The sequence below is a fragment of the Panulirus ornatus genome, chromosome 30 (assembly GCF_036320965.1).
Source record: "Panulirus ornatus isolate Po-2019 chromosome 30, ASM3632096v1, whole genome shotgun sequence".
Classification (NCBI taxonomy): domain Eukaryota; kingdom Metazoa; phylum Arthropoda; class Malacostraca; order Decapoda; family Palinuridae; genus Panulirus; species Panulirus ornatus.
Window position 1 is genome coordinate 8690912 of NC_092253.1, and position 20037 is coordinate 8710948.

General features: G+C 39.1%; 1 protein-coding gene across 2 annotated transcripts in view; it reads right to left on the minus strand.

The window, feature by feature from the left end:
- Positions 1 to 2728: 2728 nt before the first annotated feature.
- The window catches only part of knk (protein Skeletor knk), a 38658-nt gene continuing 21349 nt past the window's right edge, over positions 2729 to 20037 (minus strand). For both annotated transcript variants that reach the window (XM_071679711.1, XM_071679712.1), the window contains exons 8-17: positions 18622 to 18727; positions 18334 to 18470; positions 16186 to 16321; positions 15021 to 15130; positions 13336 to 13415; positions 11030 to 11133; positions 10780 to 10926; positions 7260 to 7367; positions 5878 to 5988; positions 2729 to 3107 (exon numbers count right to left, since the gene is read on the minus strand). In XM_071679711.1, coding sequence (XP_071535812.1) covers positions 2872 to 3107; positions 5878 to 5988; positions 7260 to 7367; positions 10780 to 10926; positions 11030 to 11133; positions 13336 to 13415; positions 15021 to 15130; positions 16186 to 16321; positions 18334 to 18470; positions 18622 to 18727 — 1275 coding nt within the window. In that variant the 3' untranslated portion in view covers positions 2729 to 2871. The remainder of the gene's footprint in view (positions 3108 to 5877; positions 5989 to 7259; positions 7368 to 10779; positions 10927 to 11029; positions 11134 to 13335; positions 13416 to 15020; positions 15131 to 16185; positions 16322 to 18333; positions 18471 to 18621; positions 18728 to 20037) is intronic.

Genomic DNA, 20037 nt, shown 5'->3' on the forward strand with positions numbered 1-20037 from the left:
ATATTATATGGATGCGAGGCATGGGCTATAGACAGGATTGTGTGGAGGAGGGTGGATGTGTTGCAAATGAAATGTGAGGCGGTTTGATTAAGTAATGAAAAAGTAAGAGAGAGGTGTGGTAGTAAAATGAGCGTGGTTGAGAGACCAGAAGAGGGCATATTGAAATGGTTTGAACATATGGAGAGAATGAGTGAGGATCAGTTGACAAAGAGGATAATATGTTGAGAAGTATGGGACCAAATTGGAGGTGGAAGGATGAAGTCAAAAAGATTTTGAGTGATCAGGGACTGAACATGCAGGGGGGTGAAAGGTGTGCATGGAATAGAGTGGTATACTGGGGTCAATGTGCCATCAATGGATTGAACCAAGGCATAAATGTATAATGGAAAAGATGAGTAATGAAATAACATAAACATGACTATATTTTGTGAGGAGGAGGGAAGGGGCTGAAAATCCTTTCCTCCAGTTTTTACTTTTCCAGAAGAAGGAACAGAGAAGGGGGTCAAGTGAGGATTTTCCCTCTAAGGCTCAGTCCCCTGTTCTTAATCCTACCTCTTTAATGTGGGAAATAGGGAATATGTATGGGGAAAAATGGAGAATATGAAATGGTGAGTGTTCAAATTACAGAGGTATAAGTTTGTTGAGTATTCCAGGGAAATTATATGGGAGGGTATCGACTGAGAGGGTGAAGGCATGTACAGAGCATCAGATTGGGGAAGAGCAGTGTGGTTTCAGAAGTGATAGAAGATGTAAGGATCAGGTGTTTGCTTTGAAGAATGTATGTGAGAAATATTTAGAAAAGCAGATGGATTTGTATGTAGCATTTATGGATCTGGAGAGGGCATATGATAGAGTGGACAGAGATGCTTCGTGGAGGGTATTAAGAGTATATGGTGAAGAAGGTAAGCTGCTAGAAGCAGTGAAAAGTTTTTATCAAGGATGCAAGGCATGTGTACGAGTAGGAAGGGAGGAAAGTGATTGGTTCTCAGTGAATGTTGGTTTGCGGCAGGGGTCATGGTGCATGATGTCTCCATGGCTGTTTAATTTGTTTATGGATGGGTTGTTAGGGAGGTAAATGTAAGAATTTTGGAAAGGGGGGCAAGCTTGCAGTCTGTTATGGATGAGTGGGCTTGGCAAGTGAGTCAGTTGTTGTTTGCTGAAGATACAGCGCTGATGGTAGATTCGGGTGAGAAACTTCAGAAGCTGGTGACTGAGTTTGGTAAAGTGTGTGAAAGAAGAAAGCTGTGAGTAAATGTGAATAAGAGCAAGATTATTAGGTACAGTAGGGTTGAGGGACAAGTCAATTGGGAGGTAAGTCTGAATGGAGAAAAACTGGAGGAAGTGAAGTGTTTTAGATACCTGGGAGTGGATTTGGCAGCAGATGGAACCATGGAACGGGAGTGAGTCATAGGGTGGGGGAGGAGATGAAGATTCTGGGAGCATTGAAGAATGTGTAGAAGGCAAGAACATTATCTCAGAAAGCAAAAATAGGTATGTTTGAAGGAATAGTGGTTCCAACATTGTTATATGGTTGTAAGGTGTGGGTTGTGCAAAGGAGGGTTGGATGTGTAGGAAATGAGATGCTTGAGGACAATATGTGGTGTGAGGTGGTTTGATCAAGTAAGTAATGAAAGGTGAAGAGCGATATGTGGTAATAATAAGAGTGTGGTTGAGAGAGGGGAAGAGGGTGTTTTGAAATGGTTTGGTCACATGGAGAGAATGAGTGAGGAAAGATTGACAAAGAGGATATATTTGTCAGAGGTGGAGGGATCGAGATGTGGGAGACCAAATTGGAGGTGGAAGGATGGAGTGAAAAAAATTTTGAGTGATCAGGGCCTGAACATGCAGGAGGGTGAAAGGTGTGCAAGGAGTAGAGTGAATTGGAACGATGTGGTATACCAGGGTTGACATGCTACCAATGGATTGAACCAGGGCATGTGAAGCGTCTGGGGTAAACCATGGAAAGTTTTGTAGGGCCTGGATGCTGAAAGGGAGCTGTGGTTTCGGTGCATTATACATGACAGCTAGAGATTGAGTGTGAATGAATGTGGCCTTTGTTGTCTTTTCCTAGCACTACCTCGTGCGTGTGCAGGGGGAGGGTGGTTGTCATTTCATGAGTGGCAGGGGTGGCGACAGGAATGAAGAAATGCAGCAAGTATGATTTATGTACATGAGTATATATGTATATATAGGTATAGGTATGTATATGTGCATATGTGGACATGTATGTATATACATGTGTATGTGGGTGGGTTGGGCCATTCTCTCATCTGTTTCCTTGCGCTACCTCGCTAACGTGGGAGACAGCTACAAAGTATAATAAAAAAGTATTCTTTCATTCATACATATTTGCCATTTCCCAGGTTAGCAAGGTAGCATTAAGAACAAAGGACTGAGCCTTAGATGAAATATCCCAACTTGGCCCCCTTCTCTGTAACTTTTTTGGAAAGGTAAAAGCAGGAGTGGAGGATTTCCAGTCCCTGCCCCCTCCCCTTTTAGTCGCCTTTTACGACACGCAGGGAATACGTGGGAAGTATTCTTTCTATCCTATATATATGTACAGAACTTGAGATAAAATTATACAATGCACGTTATATGTATATCACCCTTAAGCTCTAATTTTTTTTACAGTGACTTACACACTACTTTGACAAAGTTTCACAAGAATATTAACTCCAATAAGAAAGTATCAAAATTTATCATTAGTAAGAACTGGGGAAATGTTCCCTATCTTAAAATATCTTTATTCAGATATTCATAAAAGTACAAATACAATACATACATAAATACAAGACAGTAAAAACTTGAAATCTGTGCTAGAATCTGAATCCAGCTTGAGAGCAGCACTATACAAGAAAATATTTTATATGTTTATATAAGGACCATCAATCTCGCCCATATACCTAAACAAATCACAAGGAGAATGTGATGTATAACTGATAATCTCACTCCTTGACTTCTACTTGCTACTGCCAGTAAAATTTCCTCTGTGTTGATTTCATCGAGGATGTGAAGACGCCAACCCATATTAGGTGCTGTCCAGCTGTTGTAGTAGACTATATCTGGCCAAGACTTGTTGGGAGTAAACTCCAAAATTGAAGCTTTTCCTGTAGAGTACAAAATAAGATATTCAACATGGTTAATTCTATGCTACTTATCTTCATCTGTTTCCTGGTGCCACCTCGCTTGTGTTCCCATCATGAAAACTGATCCAGTTGAGTCATACAGGGAGACAGTTGGAGCAGAATCATCAGAGTTGTGCAAGTCAAAGTCTCCAAACAAGCTGTTCCTATGCCTGAAGGGTTAGCCAAGGATACTGAGAATGGTAAGGTTTTACCTCGTGCTGACCCTAAAACCAGGATATGTTTATATTTATTTATTATACTTAATTGCGGTTTCCCACATCAGCAAGGTAGTGCCAGGAAACAGACAGAATGACCCATCCACTCATATATATACATAAATGCCCATACATGCACATATACATACATATACAAAAATCTTTCTTTCAAACTATTTGCCATTTCCCGCATTAGCAAGGTAGCGTTAAGGACAGAGGACTGGGCCTTTGAGGGAATATCCTCACCTGGCCCCCTTCTCTGTCCCTTCTTTTGAAAAAAAAAAAAAAATACATACATACATACATATAAACAAATATATACTTATATACAGGTATATATTCATGCTTGCCTTCATCCATTCCCGGCGCTACCCCGCCCCACACAAAACAGCATCACAACCCCCTGCTTCAGCAAGGTTGCTCTAGGAGGACAGACAAAAAAGGCCACATTCATTCATACTCAGTCTCTAGCTGTCATGTGTAATACATCAAAACCTCTTCTTATGATGGAATTACTTTGTTTAATAAGTGAAGGGTATGAGAGAAAACTTGGTAACATGGAAAAAAAAAGTACCCAGAAACTAACAGATGAATTCAAAACTAACAACCAGAAAGACTGAAAAGCTAGAAAAATATTGCTTCAATTTCTGATAACTGAATGGAGTTTACTATCAGTTTACTCACCAAATATACTATACATTTCAAAATGATAAATATGCTCTTTATCTATGTATGCCTCTGACACCTGTTCCAACTAAAATTCCCTCAAGAAGGTGGCCACAGCAATTGTTTCCATAACTGATGAACCCCAGTGCCACTTCTTAGCCTTTTGTGCCTCATCCTTAACAGGCCATTGGCAGGGGCAACTCTAGTGCAGTGTTTGCAGAGGCTCACACCTAATGTTCCTAATGACTATTTCTATCTTACACACCTACCTACTACTTCTACCTAAAGTATCTACCTGATGCTCCTGCCTAAATGTTCCTACCAACTACTTCTATCTAATGCTCCTACCAAAAGGCAGGGCCAGCACATAGTGTTCACCACAGGAAAATCTACCATTACAAAGAATGAGCTGTGCAAGCATTGTCAAGATTGTATGTTTGTGGACAAAATGCCAGTAGTCCACATTTTAGAAAGGCAGAAAGAAAAGACAGCTACCTGGATCAGAGAATGCAACCTGACAACCACTAAAGTGCTCGCTCACTAACCAGCTATCACTAACCCTCCCGATAAACAGGTGGGTAGAACTGGTAATATCCCTCCCTAGTTGTTGGCTGCCAACCAACTACTACCAACAGATAAATATGCTCATAACTAAGAATTCTCTTTATATGTAAACTGGCCAAGTAGTAACCAAAATATGCAAGCACATACAGATGTTGAGGGCTAAAGATTTATGTACAATAACAACGTGCACAGATTAAAGAACAGTTGTCATGGACCAGGGGCCACTCTACTTCACCATGGTCTATATAAGTATATAAGTATATAAGGGAGTCCTCTCCCTTATATCCTGTACTCCCTTTCTTTTCATTAAGAAGAAGCTGGCTGTCTTCCTCTGGACCTATTCAAGATGCTCACTGTCTCCCTCAACCAATCTCCTAACATGTTCCTACATATTTTCTTTACAAATATTTCATGCATCCAATCAACATGAGCATACCACTTCAAGGCATTTTACTTAACCCACTCTATAACAACATATCAGACATTCCCCATCTATGCTAGTATTAATCACTGTATCCCATCTGATACAGCAAGCACACCTCAAATATCTTATTTCAGCAGCCTGAATCCTAGAATTATCTACTTCATGTCCATGTTTTATAAACGTAGATCAGGAATAAGATGTCTCTTAGGAATTCCATTTCCTAGTAAATATTCCTGAAAACATTGTTTAACGTCTTTTAGGTAGCTTTGTGTCTCGCCTTGCAGTTTGTCTTCTTAATTGTTGTTTGTTTACCATACACTCAGATGGTAGCAAAGTATTTAAATTCCTTCCGTTGTTACATGCTTGCCTGGGTAGTATTTGGAACATCCTTCAGAGTCCCCAGGGACTGGTGTTAAATGGGGCCTGCTTAAGTTTTCAATAAAATTATGGATATTGGAGCCCTATCTTGCCACATAACATTTACAAGAAGAAAACTGAAAAAAATTAATGCTATAACTAACATTAATAGTTTGCCAGAGGTATTACTACATTACACAGTAAGGAAGTGCACTTATGAAAAGGCATGGGGATGTGTAAGGTTCTTTCTGTGTACAGTTTCTATCTAATGCACTGATTTACAGGTGAATAAGGCAAAGGGAATACCACTGTTAAGTGATAGTAAATAAAGGATGAGACAGGCCTAACATGAAAATGTAACCAATCCATCTCTAATTGCACTCAGATGTGTGAGCACCCAATTTTTACACTCTGGAACAATAATATTTAGGTAAAGATGGATGACTGGATTGTATACACTAACTGTTATGCCATGCACTATCCATCATAATTCCAAAACACCATTTAAAAAGCAGAGATGAATTACCTTCACCACACTCCAGCATTAATGAGTTGCGGAACATCTTGAATGTGTTAAACTCCACATCTTTGCGACGGTCCCCCTCTTTTGAGTGTTTCCACAGACATAAACGTCCAGCTGCAAGATAATAATGCATCTCTTAGGAAACAATGATATATCTAATATAAAAGATCCATCGCAAGCTTCATCCTTAACACCTCTTAATATTTACACCAACAATGTTATATGGTTGCGAGGCATGGGCTATAGATAGAGTTGTGCGGAAGAGGGTGGATGTGCTGGAAATGAGATGTTTGAGGGCAATATGTGGTGTGAGGTGGTTTGATCGAGTAAGTAATAATAGGGTAAGAGAGATGTGTGGTAATAAAAAGAGTGTGGTTGAGAGAGCACAAGAGGGTGTTTTGAAATGGTTTAGTCACATGGAGAGAATGAGCAAGGAAAGGTTGACCAAGAGGATATGTGTGTCAGAGGTGGAGGGAACGAGGAGAAGTGGGAGACCAAATTGGAGGTGGAAAGATGGAGTGAAAAAGATTTTGAGTGATCGGGGCCTGAACATGCAGGAGGGTGAAAGGCGTGCAAGGAATAGAGTGAATCGGAACAATGTGGCATGCCGGGGTCGACATGCTGTCAATGGACTGAACCAGGGCGTGTGAAGCGTCTGGGGTAAACCATGGAAAGTTCTGTGGGGCCTGGATGTGGAAAGGGAGCTGTGGTTTCAGTGCATTAAACGTGACAGCTAGAGACTGAGTGTGAATGAATGTGGCCTTTGTTGTCTTTTCCTAGCGCTACCTCGCCCACATGCGGGGGTAGGGGGTTGTTATTTCATGTATGGCGGGGTGGCGATGGGAATGAATAAAGGCAGACAGTATGAATTATGTACATGTGTATATATGTATATGTCTATGTGTGTATATATATGTATATGTTGAGATTTATAGGTATGTATATTTGCGTGTGTGGATGTGTAAGTATGTACGTGTGTATGTGGGTGGGTTGGGCCATTCTTTCATCTGTTTCCTTGCGCTACCTCTCTAACGCGGGAGACAGTGACAAAGCAAAATAAATAAATGTCTATCTCTAATGTTTTTAGTTTCCCCATGTTCAAACCTGGGTGTCATATACAACTTACTAACACTTTGTTTTAATCAAACATGCAAAAGCAATACCTAAACCATAATACTGAATGGAAACTCAATATACTGTATTTTTTCACAAATTTGTATCTGTCTTGAAATTGCTTTTTAACGACAAACCTGTTTTTGAGAGTGGTCAAATTAATTCCTTCAAGAGTGGTCTAACTATACTTTTTTGAATATAAAATATACACAATAAATATGGGAAAAGCTATAATACATCAATTTCCCTTCAAAATTAATCACATCACTTACCTGCTGTAGGTCTTGAATCCCCTCTGACTGTGTAACCAAGACCAGCTAACACACGAACCTCTTTCTGCTGTTCCTCTGACAGTTGAGAATATGCACCATGAGGCTCATCTGCCAAGTAGGAAAAAGTGAAAATCAACCTATGACAATCAGTGACTTGACAATGCTGTAACTACTTGCTTTCATAATGAAATGCACCTATATTAACTCAAATCAAATATACATGTAAACAAAATATGACAAAATATTTTGAACCTGACACAGAGCATTTATAAAACTTCATTATGTAATACATTAATGGAAAGAAATATTACTTAAGATAAAAGGTGTAACAATGAATACTGGATCTTCCATGAAGCTGGCCTACAACTGCTTAGGAATAAAATTAATATTGGATCTTCCATGAAACTGGCTTAGTAACAAAATGAATACTGGATCTTCCATGAAGCTGGCCTACAACTACATAGTAATGTTTTAAACTAACTTTAATATTATATTTTGGATATGAAAAGGCAAGACATCAATCTGTTTCAAGATATACTATATGGAAAATTCTATTACATGTTTCATCATGTAACTTTTGAAGATCAGTATGCAAAATGGAGAGAAATATACAACCACTGAATGTGTTTAATGATAGAATGGCAGATAAAGGGTGTATTGGTTGGAATGGTGTGCAAAGTGAAAGGGTCAGGGAGAATGGTCTGGTTAAGAAAGAAGAGGTAGTGAAAACTTTGCAGATGAAATCCGGCAAGGTGGCGGGTTTGGATAGTATTGCAATAGAATTTACTAAAAAAGGGGATGGCTGTGTTGTTGATTGGTTGGTATGGATATTTAATGTAAGTAAGGATCATGGTGAAGTACCTGAGGATTGGCAGAATGCATGCATTATGTCATTGTAAAAAGGCAAAGGGGATAAAGGTGAGTGTTCAAACTACAGAAGCATAAGTCTGTTGAGTATTCCTGGAAAATTGTATAAAAGGGTATTGATTGAGGGTGAAGGCATGTACAGAGCATCAGACTGTGGTTTCAGAAGTGGTAGAGGATGTGTGGATCAGGTGTTTGCTTTGAAAAATGTGTGTGAGAAATACTTAGAAAAACAGATGGATTTGAATGTAACACTTATGGATCTGGAGAAGGCATATGATAAAAGTTGATAGAGATGCTCTGTGGAAGGTATTAACAGTACATGGTGGCGGAGGTAAGTTGCTAGAAGCAATGAAAAGTTTTTATCAAGGATGTAAGGCATGTGTACAAGTTGGTAGAGAGGAGAGTGACTGGTTCCCAGTGAATGTCGGTCTGTGTCAGGGGTGCGTGGTTGTTTAATTTGTTTATGGATGGGGTGGTTAGGGAGGTAAATGCAGGAGTTTTGGAGAGAGGGGGAGTATGCAGTCGGTTGGGGATGAGTGGACCTGAGAAGTGAGTCAGTTGTTGTTCACTGATAATTCAGCTCTAGTGGCTGATTTAAGCAAGAAATTGCAGAAGTTGGTGAGTTGAGAGTGAATGTGAATAAGAGCAAGGGTATTAGGTTCAGTAGGGTTGAGGGACAAATTAACTGGGATGTAAATTTGAATGGAGAAAAACTGGAGGAAGTGAAGCGTTTTAGATATCTGGGGGTGCACTCAGCAGCAAATGGAACTATGGAAGCAGAAGTGAGTCACAGGGTGGGGGAGAAGGCGAAGGTCCTGAAAGCAATGAAGAATGTGCGAAAGGAGAGAACATTATCTTCAAGAGCAAAAAAGGATATGTTTGAAAAAACAATAATTCTGACAATGTTATATGGTTGCAAGGCATGGGCTATAGACAGGGTTGTATGGAGGAGGGTGGATATGTTGGGAATGAAAGGGTAAGAGAGATGTGTGGAAATAAAAAGAGTGTGGTTGAGAGGGTAGAAATGGGTGTGTTGAAATGGTTTGGACATATGGAGAGAATGAGTAAGGAAAGATTGACAAAGAGGATACACGTGTCAGAGGTGGAGGGTACAAGGAGAAGCAAGAGACCATATTGGGGAGGAAGGATGGAGTGAAAAGTTTTGAGTGATTCACTCTATTCCTTGCACCCCTTTCACCTTATGCTCATATATATATATATATATATATATATATATATATATATATATATATATATATATATATATATATATTTATCCCTGGGGATAGGGGATTAAGAATACTTCCCACGTATTCCCTGCGTGTCGTAGAAGGCGACTAAAAGGGGAGGGAGCGGGGGGCTGGAAATCCTCCCCTCTCGGTTTTTTTTTTTTAATTTTCCAAAAGAAGGAACAGAGGGGGCCAGGTGAGGATATTCCAAAAAAGGCCCAGTCCTCTGTTCTTAACGCTACCTCGCTAACGCGGGAAATGGCAAATAGTTTAAAAGAAAGAAAGAAGAAATATATATGAACATGACAGTCTCTAGCTGTCACGTAATAATGCACCGAAACCACAGCTCCCTTTCCACATCCAGGCCCCACACAACTTTCCATGGTTTACCCCAGATGCTTCACAACAGCACGTCGACCCCGGTATACCACATCATTCCAATTCACTCTATTCCTTGCACACCTTTCACCGCTCCTGCATGTTCAGGCCCTGATCACTCAAAATCTTTTTCACTCCATCTTTCCACCTCCAACTGGGTCTCCCACTTCTCATTCCCTCCATCTTTGACACATATATCCTCTTGGTCAATCTTTCCTCACTCATTCTCTCCATGTGACCAAACCACTTCAAAACACCCTCTCAACCACACTCTTTTTATTACCACACCTCTCTCTTACCCTATTATTACTTACTCGATCAAACCACCTCACACTACATATTGTCCTCAAACATCTCATTTCCAGCACATCCATCCTCCTCTGCACAACTCTATCAATAGCCCACACCTCGTAACCATATAACATTGTTGGGATCACTATTCCTTCAAACATACCCATTTTTGCTTTCCGAGATAATGTTCTCGACTTCCACACATTCTTCAACGCTCCCAGAACTTTTGCCCCCTCCCCCACCCTATGATTCACTTCCGCTTCCATGGTTCCATACACTGCCAAATCCACTCCCAGATATCTAAAACACTTCACTTCCTCCAGTTTTTCTCCATTCAAACTTACCTCCCAACTGACTTGTCCCTCAACCCTACAGTACCTAATAACCTTGCTCTTATTCACATTTACTTTCAGCTTTCTTCTTTCACACACTTTACCAAACTCATTCACCAGCTTCTGCAGTTTCTCACATGAATCAGCCACCAGCGCTGTATCATCAGCGAACAACAGCTGACTCACTTCCCAAGCTCTCTCATCCACAACAGACTGCATACACATATATATGTGTGTGTGTGTACATGAGCGGATGGACCATTCTTCATGTTTCCTGGCACTACCTCGCTTACGAAAGAAACGGCAATTAAGTATTATAAAATATACATAATAACATATGACAAAAGAGTTCCACTAAGTTTACATATATATTTGTTTATCATTCATACATTGCTTGTACAACACATGATGTCTCGCATTTACCTGTTATAATCATGGGGTGATAACTCTTAGGATCATATGGGTTGGAGCCGCCTTCCACCAAAAATCTGTACTTTGTATTTCTCTTAATGTACACATCAGGTGCGAGGAAACCATTTATATACCACGTCAAACCTGACTCTGAGTGCTCTGAAAGAAGACAGGAAACATTTAGGAGAATCAACACCCTAATATCCAGTTACTAAAGCTTTTATGACTATCTGCTCTTTACAGACTAGACACATTTACTTACGTTTTGTCATGGACAAGTATCCCCGTGGCCCTCCATCAGGACCCAGGCGTGCTGTGAATTCACGCGCGGCAGGATCTGCCAGGTGGAACCCAGGCCAAGCTTTCCTGATGGAGAAGATAGGGGTCTCAGGGTGATTACACATATTTATCATAATGTTCCTTATTCCGCATCTTTTCCTGATACATAACTCACTGGTTTCCATACAGTCTACAACTAACTCTTACAATTTAAACATTTTTTCACAACTTCCACAAAACATAGTCATTTTTATGTATTTCATCACTTATCTTTTCCATTATACCTTCATCTTTTCCATTATACCTTCAGTCTTTCCAAATAATATTTGCTTACTTCAAAGATGCACACTTTTCTCTTGACTCATTCAACCAAGTGTTTCCACATATGAATAAACCATCTTAGTAAATGGTTCTTAATTCAAACAGCAATATAACCATCAATTATAATGTATCTCATATATTTTAACACATACTAAACTGAAACTACAAGCTACAATAATATATATGACCCATAATGAATCTGACTTGAAAGTCCATTGCATTGTATATTTATTCTGTGCTGTGTTTTAACAGAAAACTCTGAAACACTAAATTGTACTTAACGAAATAATTTAAGAAGCCTAAATACAGACCAGATACAAATTCTGATCCATTACAAAGTTTCACTTGGCAAAGGAGGGGAAAACTAGGATAACCAGCAAGGGTCAATTTCAGTTTAGCATATTCATATTTCACTACATTAAGGTTTATGACAAAAAACATTTTTCAAACATATTTGCCATTTCCCACATTTGAAAGGCAGCGTTAAGAACAGAGGACTGAGCCTTTGAGGGAATATTCTCACTTGGCCCCCTTTGTTCTTTTTTCTTTTGGAAAAGTAAAAAAAAACAAGAGGCCAGGATTTCCAGCCCTTCTCCCTCCCTCCCCTTTTAGTCGCCTTCTACGACACACAGAGAATACGTGAGAAGTATTCTTCCTCTCCTATCCCCAGGAATATGTATTCATAAAATCTGTCAGAAGCACTAAAGCCTGCTGGCCTAGGTCCACTCAATCAAAGCACATTAAACAAGAAGGGGGAAAACTAAGATAAAGGCACAAGGGCATATCATTGCTTCCAAATGTTCTTTTAAGAACCTACTGTAGTTTTATTTCTCACTGATTAACTTGCTACAGTTTATGAGGTGACTAAGCTATGAATAAGCCAAGAAACTAAAGCATCATGGAGCTAGGGAGAAGGCAACCTTGGAGCCGAGTAGTTCTTAGATCTACGGAAATTACTGTACATGAATAACAGTATTGCCAAAGGGACCTAACAGCAGATCAATAGATATCACTGAGACTGTATTTGCCAAAAAATTCTTCCATAATTCCAATCTAAAAATGTACAATGTAGACTATGATAGTGATATGTAATTACATGAAAGTTGAAATGCAGGGGGGGGGTAGGATCTGGCTTAGCTGAGGTTACAGATGAGTTAATATGACTCATCTACAATGATGTGACTGATCTCTCTAGAGAAACTTAGCTCAGGCAATGGGTTTAATGAAGGGGTTGGAGATGCTGCGCCTGAGTGTGTATAATGCTTTGATACCTTCTTAAAGCAGCTGCAGCAGTGTCACATGTTCCATATAATCAGCTACTCTAAACAATTCAAAAAAGAAGAAACAATCGCCTATGGCAATGTGCATCTTAGGCAGTGGCCAGACAGTAAAGCAGTCAATTCTGCAAACATGAGGACCATTTCACAAGGAATAGATACCGATAAAAGTGCCAGATCATGGGAGCTGCTAAAGTTAAAAGTGATGGACTGGAAATGTCAGAGTGTAGTGTGAGGTACAGTAGTGGCTATTTCAGATGGTGGTTCTCAAAGGTTACAATGGAAAGATTTGGCAAATGAGGCAACTGCTTTTTCTACTGAGAATTATTCCTTTTTCTTAAACTATATAACCTACTGCTTGCAGGGTCCAATAACACAGCATGGTTAAGCCCTGTGCACCTGTAATATTTGATATCTCCCCAGCAGATGTATCCTGTATAAAATAAACTAGCACTTTTTTCAAGTTAACTAAAATGACAATGTTTTTGCTGGCACTTTATGCTCGTACTCTTAACACTTATCTAATCCCAAAACCAAAAAAAGATTGCCGGGTGTTACCTGTGAAACTAGTTATGTTACAAGTTGACTGTCATCATATAAAAATCCTTCATAAAGCTAACCACTAACTGCCTACAGAAAATCTAATTTTGAGAAAAGAAGAAAAATTGTGTTTTTAGAAGCTTATACTCACAATTTAGACTTATCACCATGTGTAAAAGCAAAGCACTTCCTCTCCGTTGCCTTCCTGGCGAATTCAATTGTCTGTTTAACCTGGAAACGAAGATGTGGGAAAAGTTAGCTTCATCTTATCTAAAGAGAAAAAACTTGGGGTAGGATATCTATACTGCACATTAATATTCATGATAACCAGCTCTTCACAAATATGTTTGTGGAAAGTCCTTTAAGGTTATGATGACACCTGAAGTTCCTGCAGAAGATGAATTATAGGCATCCTACTGAGCTTTGCCAGGTATGACTCTTTCATCTTAGAGCTGCTGTGATCATCAGTCAGAACTGCAACTGTACATTTTTGACAGGATAAGACTATTACTAGCTGAATACTGGCTAGTTGCTACTGAACTACAACTTATGCAGAAGGCTAGTGGCTCAATCCTTTGTCTAAACACTATGAGCAGTGTTATCAGCTCAAGGCATGTAAACTCAACCTTTCCCCATCTCACTGGGTAAGCAAAACCTCTTCATGACCTATGTTGAAGGCCTAACACATTAATCTATGAGGTGGTGAATGGATATGTTGTAGCAGTTTATAATACATATTAAGGATGTACACTAAAAAATGGTAAATGCTATGAATACAAACATGATATATGAATTAAATATCTCAAACACATAGACAATTTATCTTGACACATAAGTGATTCAGTACAACTGGAAATAAAAATAACCTGCAAGAAAGCAAAAACTCAACAAAATAAGAGATGTGTACCCTTGCCACAGATATTCTTTTATAGTTGGTTAAGTACTGATCACCACATTCAACAAAATTAGACTGAACACATAACACCCCACTGTCATACTTTTCACATCGTATAATTAAAAATCTTTAATACCATTGCTATTGATCAATCTATATCTCTGATGCCCATTCCCTCTGGGATCTCCCACCGAGAGGGTGGCCACAGCAAGAGTTTCCACTTATCCTTGTCCTTACATGATTCCCTTACATATACCATCCCATGCATTTTTATCCTATTTCTTTCTCTCCAGTGCTCTTCCACTCTATTTCCCCAATGTCACAGGGGTCTCCCTCTTACACCAACCCCTTTAATCATACCATCATACCCTCTCCTTGTAAACTCCCTGTCTTGCATTCTTTCCATATACCCAAACCATCTCAAAGTATTAACCCAAACCACCTTAAAGTATTAAGTTTCATCCACTCTACCACTCCACAATTCATTCCCTCTGCATTCCCTACCATATCAAATCACAATTCTTAAAGTTTCAGAACATGTAATGTAAACATCTAAAACTTTCATCTGAATATCATAAAAATTTTGCTACAGTAATCTGTAGCAAAATTTTTATGATATTCATCCATATCAAGGATGTTGTTTGTATAGTTTCTGTCTGAGGCCATTTACTATGTGTTTTAAAGTAACTAACTCATTTTAAACCTATGCAAGTAAAGCATTCAGCATGGCCTTCAGCAGAAAGTCATGGCTCAAACCCTTATAACATACACAATCCAGTAAATAAACATTAAAGAAAAAATGTCTGAGATCAATATGATTAGTCATGTCAAAAACTTGTTTCACATCTACAAGATGGCAAAGAGTTGAAGTAACAATAAAAGAATGATAACCTCAAGGTAATTTCAAGGGAATACGATTAAATAATGTTCTGACAACTGACCTTGGACCAGGCATAGTGCATAGTTGGTCTTCTCATAATGTCCAATGCACCAAGTGCCCAAATAATCATGGCCTCTCCTGTGTCTGGATATGGGGTATCTCCCGGGTCCGCTGGCAAGAGAAGGAACTTCAATGAAATACACAGAAGCTTTCCTTGTGAGACTTAATCTTATCCTTCCATAACGACTAAATGTATGCATGCTATGGCAGATCTACCATACCTAAAGAGTAGATCATGAACATTACTACAGCACCACTAAAACCCCTTCACCCCCTGATAATCATGCATATCACTAAATTTCACCACATGCCATATATAGAGTCCTGAAAAAACCTTGTCCACCTTCACATACATTTCCAAAGGTGATGTCATTTTTCCTTTGGCCTTGATTACCATTCACAGACATCTGTGCAAGAAATTGGCAAGGTTCCTGAAGTATTCTAAGCCCATGTTTTTGGCTCCTAAAGTATTCTAAACCCATATTTTTGGTTCCTGAAGTATTCTGCATCCATGTTTGGGTCCACTGGGTCCTGATCTCTTGAATGAGGGAAGTTATTGATAAACTGTTGCAGGAATCAGCTGCCTGATCTTGCATTCTGAGCGACCAGTGCGATTAGAAATCTCATATTTTCCTAATTTTTTCTTGCTTCCAAGCAAACATTCAAGCTTTCTCCTCCTTAAAAAGGTAAAAGCCAACCATCTTGAAGCATGGGTAGAAGAAATACAGTGTCCAGAAGTGGTAGCCATGAAGAATAAAGAAAAAACTTCCTTCCTTCAAGATAGCCTGTGGCACACATAAGGGATTTGCCAGTGCTCATGCTGATAGAACCACTACTTTCAGCGACCAGATGAATGATATGTTCACTCTGAGAGCATTCGAACACCGTTACTTTACTTTTTCAGAAGTTGGATGCCTTTTCTTTATAAATTTAATTTGTTTCACAACATTCTTAACTATCTTTATTTCTTACTCTCTGATTTCCTATTCTTTGCTTCCCTCATCACTTAATAATTCTGCTTTTACAACTAAAACCAGAATAACAGAGTAATGCAGAAATAACAACAGTTCCACAATAAGGTAACCCATCACGGAAAAGATTACACAATGGATAATGTAGCAAACAAAAATCTGCAAAAGAATCATTGGAGAGCAGAGATAACATACGTGTAGTAAGACGGCGCCTGAAGGTGAAGATATTGATGCCATTTTCTCTCTTGCTGCTATAAGCCTGGTAATCTTGGGTCCCACCAACTTTGTCATCCTGGCAAACACCCTTATGTTGATCTAATAAAACTGTACACTGAAAAAAAAAGGGACACTTAATAAATACACTTCAATTGCACATTCCAGAATCTCATGCTTGATCCTGTTAAACTTTGAATCAAGAAAATAATATAGATTTAAACAGCCCTACAAATTCCAAGACTGTCAACACACTTAGATATTCTGGATGTAAAATTTGTTGTGATCATAACTACACAACATAGGGAAAACTAAGTAACTGGACCAAGTTCTGACATGAGGCAAATCAGCTAACAGGAACAGATGGATACTTTATATAATGTATGTATGTATGTATTTCTTTCCATACATGTTCACCATTTCCTGCATCAATACTGGCAACAACAGGAACAGACAAAGAAATGGCCTTATTCTCTCATATTTGCACTTTAGATGTCATGCAAAATGCACAGAAACCAGAGCTCAGACCTATCCATAGTTTCCACCTACTGCTTCATATACCCCAGTTCTGCCCAATGAAAGCATAACTGCCTGTACACCACATTGCTCCAATTGATTCTTCCTTGCATGCCTCACAACTGCCTGCATCTTCAGGGCCTGAACCTTCAAAGCCTCTTTCATTCCATCCTTCCACCTACTCTTTTTCTTTGTTGTGTCTACTTCTGGCTTGTATACCCAAACCATTTCAGTACACCCCCTTCAGTTCTCTCACACAAACTCATCTTACTACTACACCTCACTCTTAATTCATCATTTCCAAAAACCATATACTGTCCTTAAACATTTCATTTCCAACACATCCACTCTCTTATTTAAGTTTTCACCTTAGGTCCACACCTCCCATCCATACAGATCACATGGGACTACTATACCATCAAACATATGCCATTTTCTGCATCGCAAGACAACCTTACCATCTTGTTCCAAGAGTTCCCTCTATCTTCTATAATGCTCCTACATAGCCCAGGAAGCTGGCTACATTTACCAGGCAGGACCATATGTCATAAAGTTCATGATCTTATGTCAGAAAGTTGAGTGATGTGTTTGTTTTTATGTGTGGAAGGCAACTGAACATGAAGTGTTCAGTGGTAGGTCTTGTATTATACTGAAACGATGTTTGTAACACTGGAGAGATGGGTGGTGTCCAGAGTGCTGATGGGAAAGGGTAACTCAGCTATGGCTAAGGAGAGTAGTTTCTGATAGGTGTTGTGTCTGGTAATGTGGTGTTTAAAGACTGAATTAGGACAATTATTTACTGCTTAACAGATCATTTGGGTGTATATATGTCTTAAAATTTTGGCATTTGCTGGAGGGAGATGGGTCCATAAACACAGGTTCCTCAAGTGAGAGTCAGTCATTTATCATTTCTACTTTGCAGTTGGTGGTTGGTTATGAAGTGGTTGGATGAAAAGGGTCTGGTGCTGTTGCAAAGAACTGAGTGTCCAGCAAGTTGAAGTGGGATAAAATGAGGAGAATCTTTGTTTTGTTGTGAATGCGTTGAATGCTTATGGCTGCTAGAGAGCATGCAGTTGTTATGAGTGCTCTGTTTGTGTCATTTGCAGCTCTGTTTTATTTGTTCTGGACAGGTGGATAATCAGGCAGAGAAAGCATATGGTGAAGCTGATGAATAGCCTGTACACAATACTAAGGGATTTTTTTTGTCCAGAACTGGTACCAGCAAGTGTTCTTAGGGTAATTAGTTTATTTGTTGCTTTTGGGCAGACATCTGCAAGCAGAACTTTTTTGTCTTCTTTAGAGCTCTGGTTAAGTTTACCAAGAATTAACATTTTCTGATATTGATCCATTTCATTTTAACCAATGTCGATGAAACTCATTCAGTAACTACAACATCCTCCAACTGGTCTTCATGAGACTTGGAATTAAGATATATATGGTGCACATGGAAAGAGACCTACTGCATTTACTTATGAATGTTAGCTTTTATAGTTTTCTTTGCATTATATTTATTCTTTCACTTTAACAATATCCCTTTTAGTAATCTTAATGCACCCTGCATGGGTGGACATTTCATCTTTCCTTCTATCACAGTCAATACATTCCAAAACTTACTGGCATGTAGGAAGACATGTTGTAGTCAATGAGATTCCCAAGGTAGCCATCCATGTAAGTCACCACCACATCTCCGCCAATCATCTCAGGTTCGTTTGGTGATCCGCTCATTCCAAAGGCTATATAATCATCCTCACCTGTTAAACATGTCAAACCCTTAAACATTTCATTCATGGCAATATGGCAAGGGTATACTTGACAGTCAATTCCTGATATACATTCCTTTATCTTCCACAATACCATACCAAAGTCAGATGACTTGGATTAAATAATTTTGATGCTACTTACCAACTTGAGCAGCTAACTCCATTGTAATTTGGTCACCAAATACTTCCCACGACAGCTGAAAATCTTTGTGCAGCTGCTCACAATTAGGCATGCTATTCTCATGAGGCTGGAAATGATAAAATATTCTCATTAGAAATTTAGCATGTTAACACTAAGCACCATCATTTTATGATAGATTCAATCCAACACCTTGGTTGTACTAATACTGTCCAGTCTGCAATAAGTGCAAAAAGTCATCATTGTCATGACACAAACCTTTTCCAATTCACAGGTTACACAAAGAACCATGGAAGTGGGGTCCTGTGACTTCCCATACCGTACAACTACATTAAAAAAAGAAAGAAAAGAAAAAAGAAATGTGCTCAAAGGATACTAGCTTTTTGTAACATAAATTTCTAAATAATACAAAGATTACTAGCAACAAGCCTATTATCACTGTAATAATCTAGGTATCTACATCTCTGATGTCCATTTTCTCCATGAACTCCCATTTACAATTATCACTGTCCATACATGCTTCCTTATAGACTGTTCTGTATACCAGGAAAAGTGTATGCAAGAATGTTGACTGATACAGTGATGTAAGTGACAATGGAAAATAAGTGAAGAACAAGGGGGTTTTAGGAATGGATGGGGTGATAACACAAATGAAAGCAAAGCAAGGGAAAATGGGTGCAGAGATGGAGTGTGCCAGAGATAGGGTGGCTAAAGGCAAGCCTGTTTGCGGATGATACTGTGTTGTATGCTGAGAGTGAAGAGGAATTGCAGAAGATTGTAAGAGTATTTTATGATGTGTGTAAGCATAGGCGATTGAAGGTAAAGTAAAGTAAGGGTGTTCGAATGGAAACAGGGTGAAAGTATAGATTTTATAAAACCATACAGAGTAAAGAAAGTGTACTAAACTGTGCCTTGGATATGGGGAAGAAAGACTGGAAAAAGTAAGAAAATTTAAGTATCTAGGTCTTGGGTAAGTTTTGTGATACAGGAGAGATAAGGAAGAGAGCAATACAAGGTACAAGATTCATTAGATCACTTAATAGAATAACGAAAGGGAGAGCTGTGGAAGTGAAGAGAGAGTTAAGGGACAGCATTTTCCTCCCAAATCTGACTTATGAAGCCAAAACATGAACATGGAGTGAGTCACAGAAGTCAAGAGTCCAGAGTGTGGAAATGAGCTATTTGAGAGGATCATGTGGTATGACCATATGGAATAAAGAAAGAAATGAAGGGGTTAAGAGAGATATGGTATGGCTGAGAAAGTAAAGGGAATGAATTGCAGAGTGGAGGAGTGGGTGAAACGTAATACTCTGAGGTGGTTTGGGGCATGAAGAAAGAATGCAAGATTGGGAGTTTACAAGGAAAGTGTATGACAGTACAATTAAAGGGGTTGGTGTGAGAGGAGGACTACCTATGACA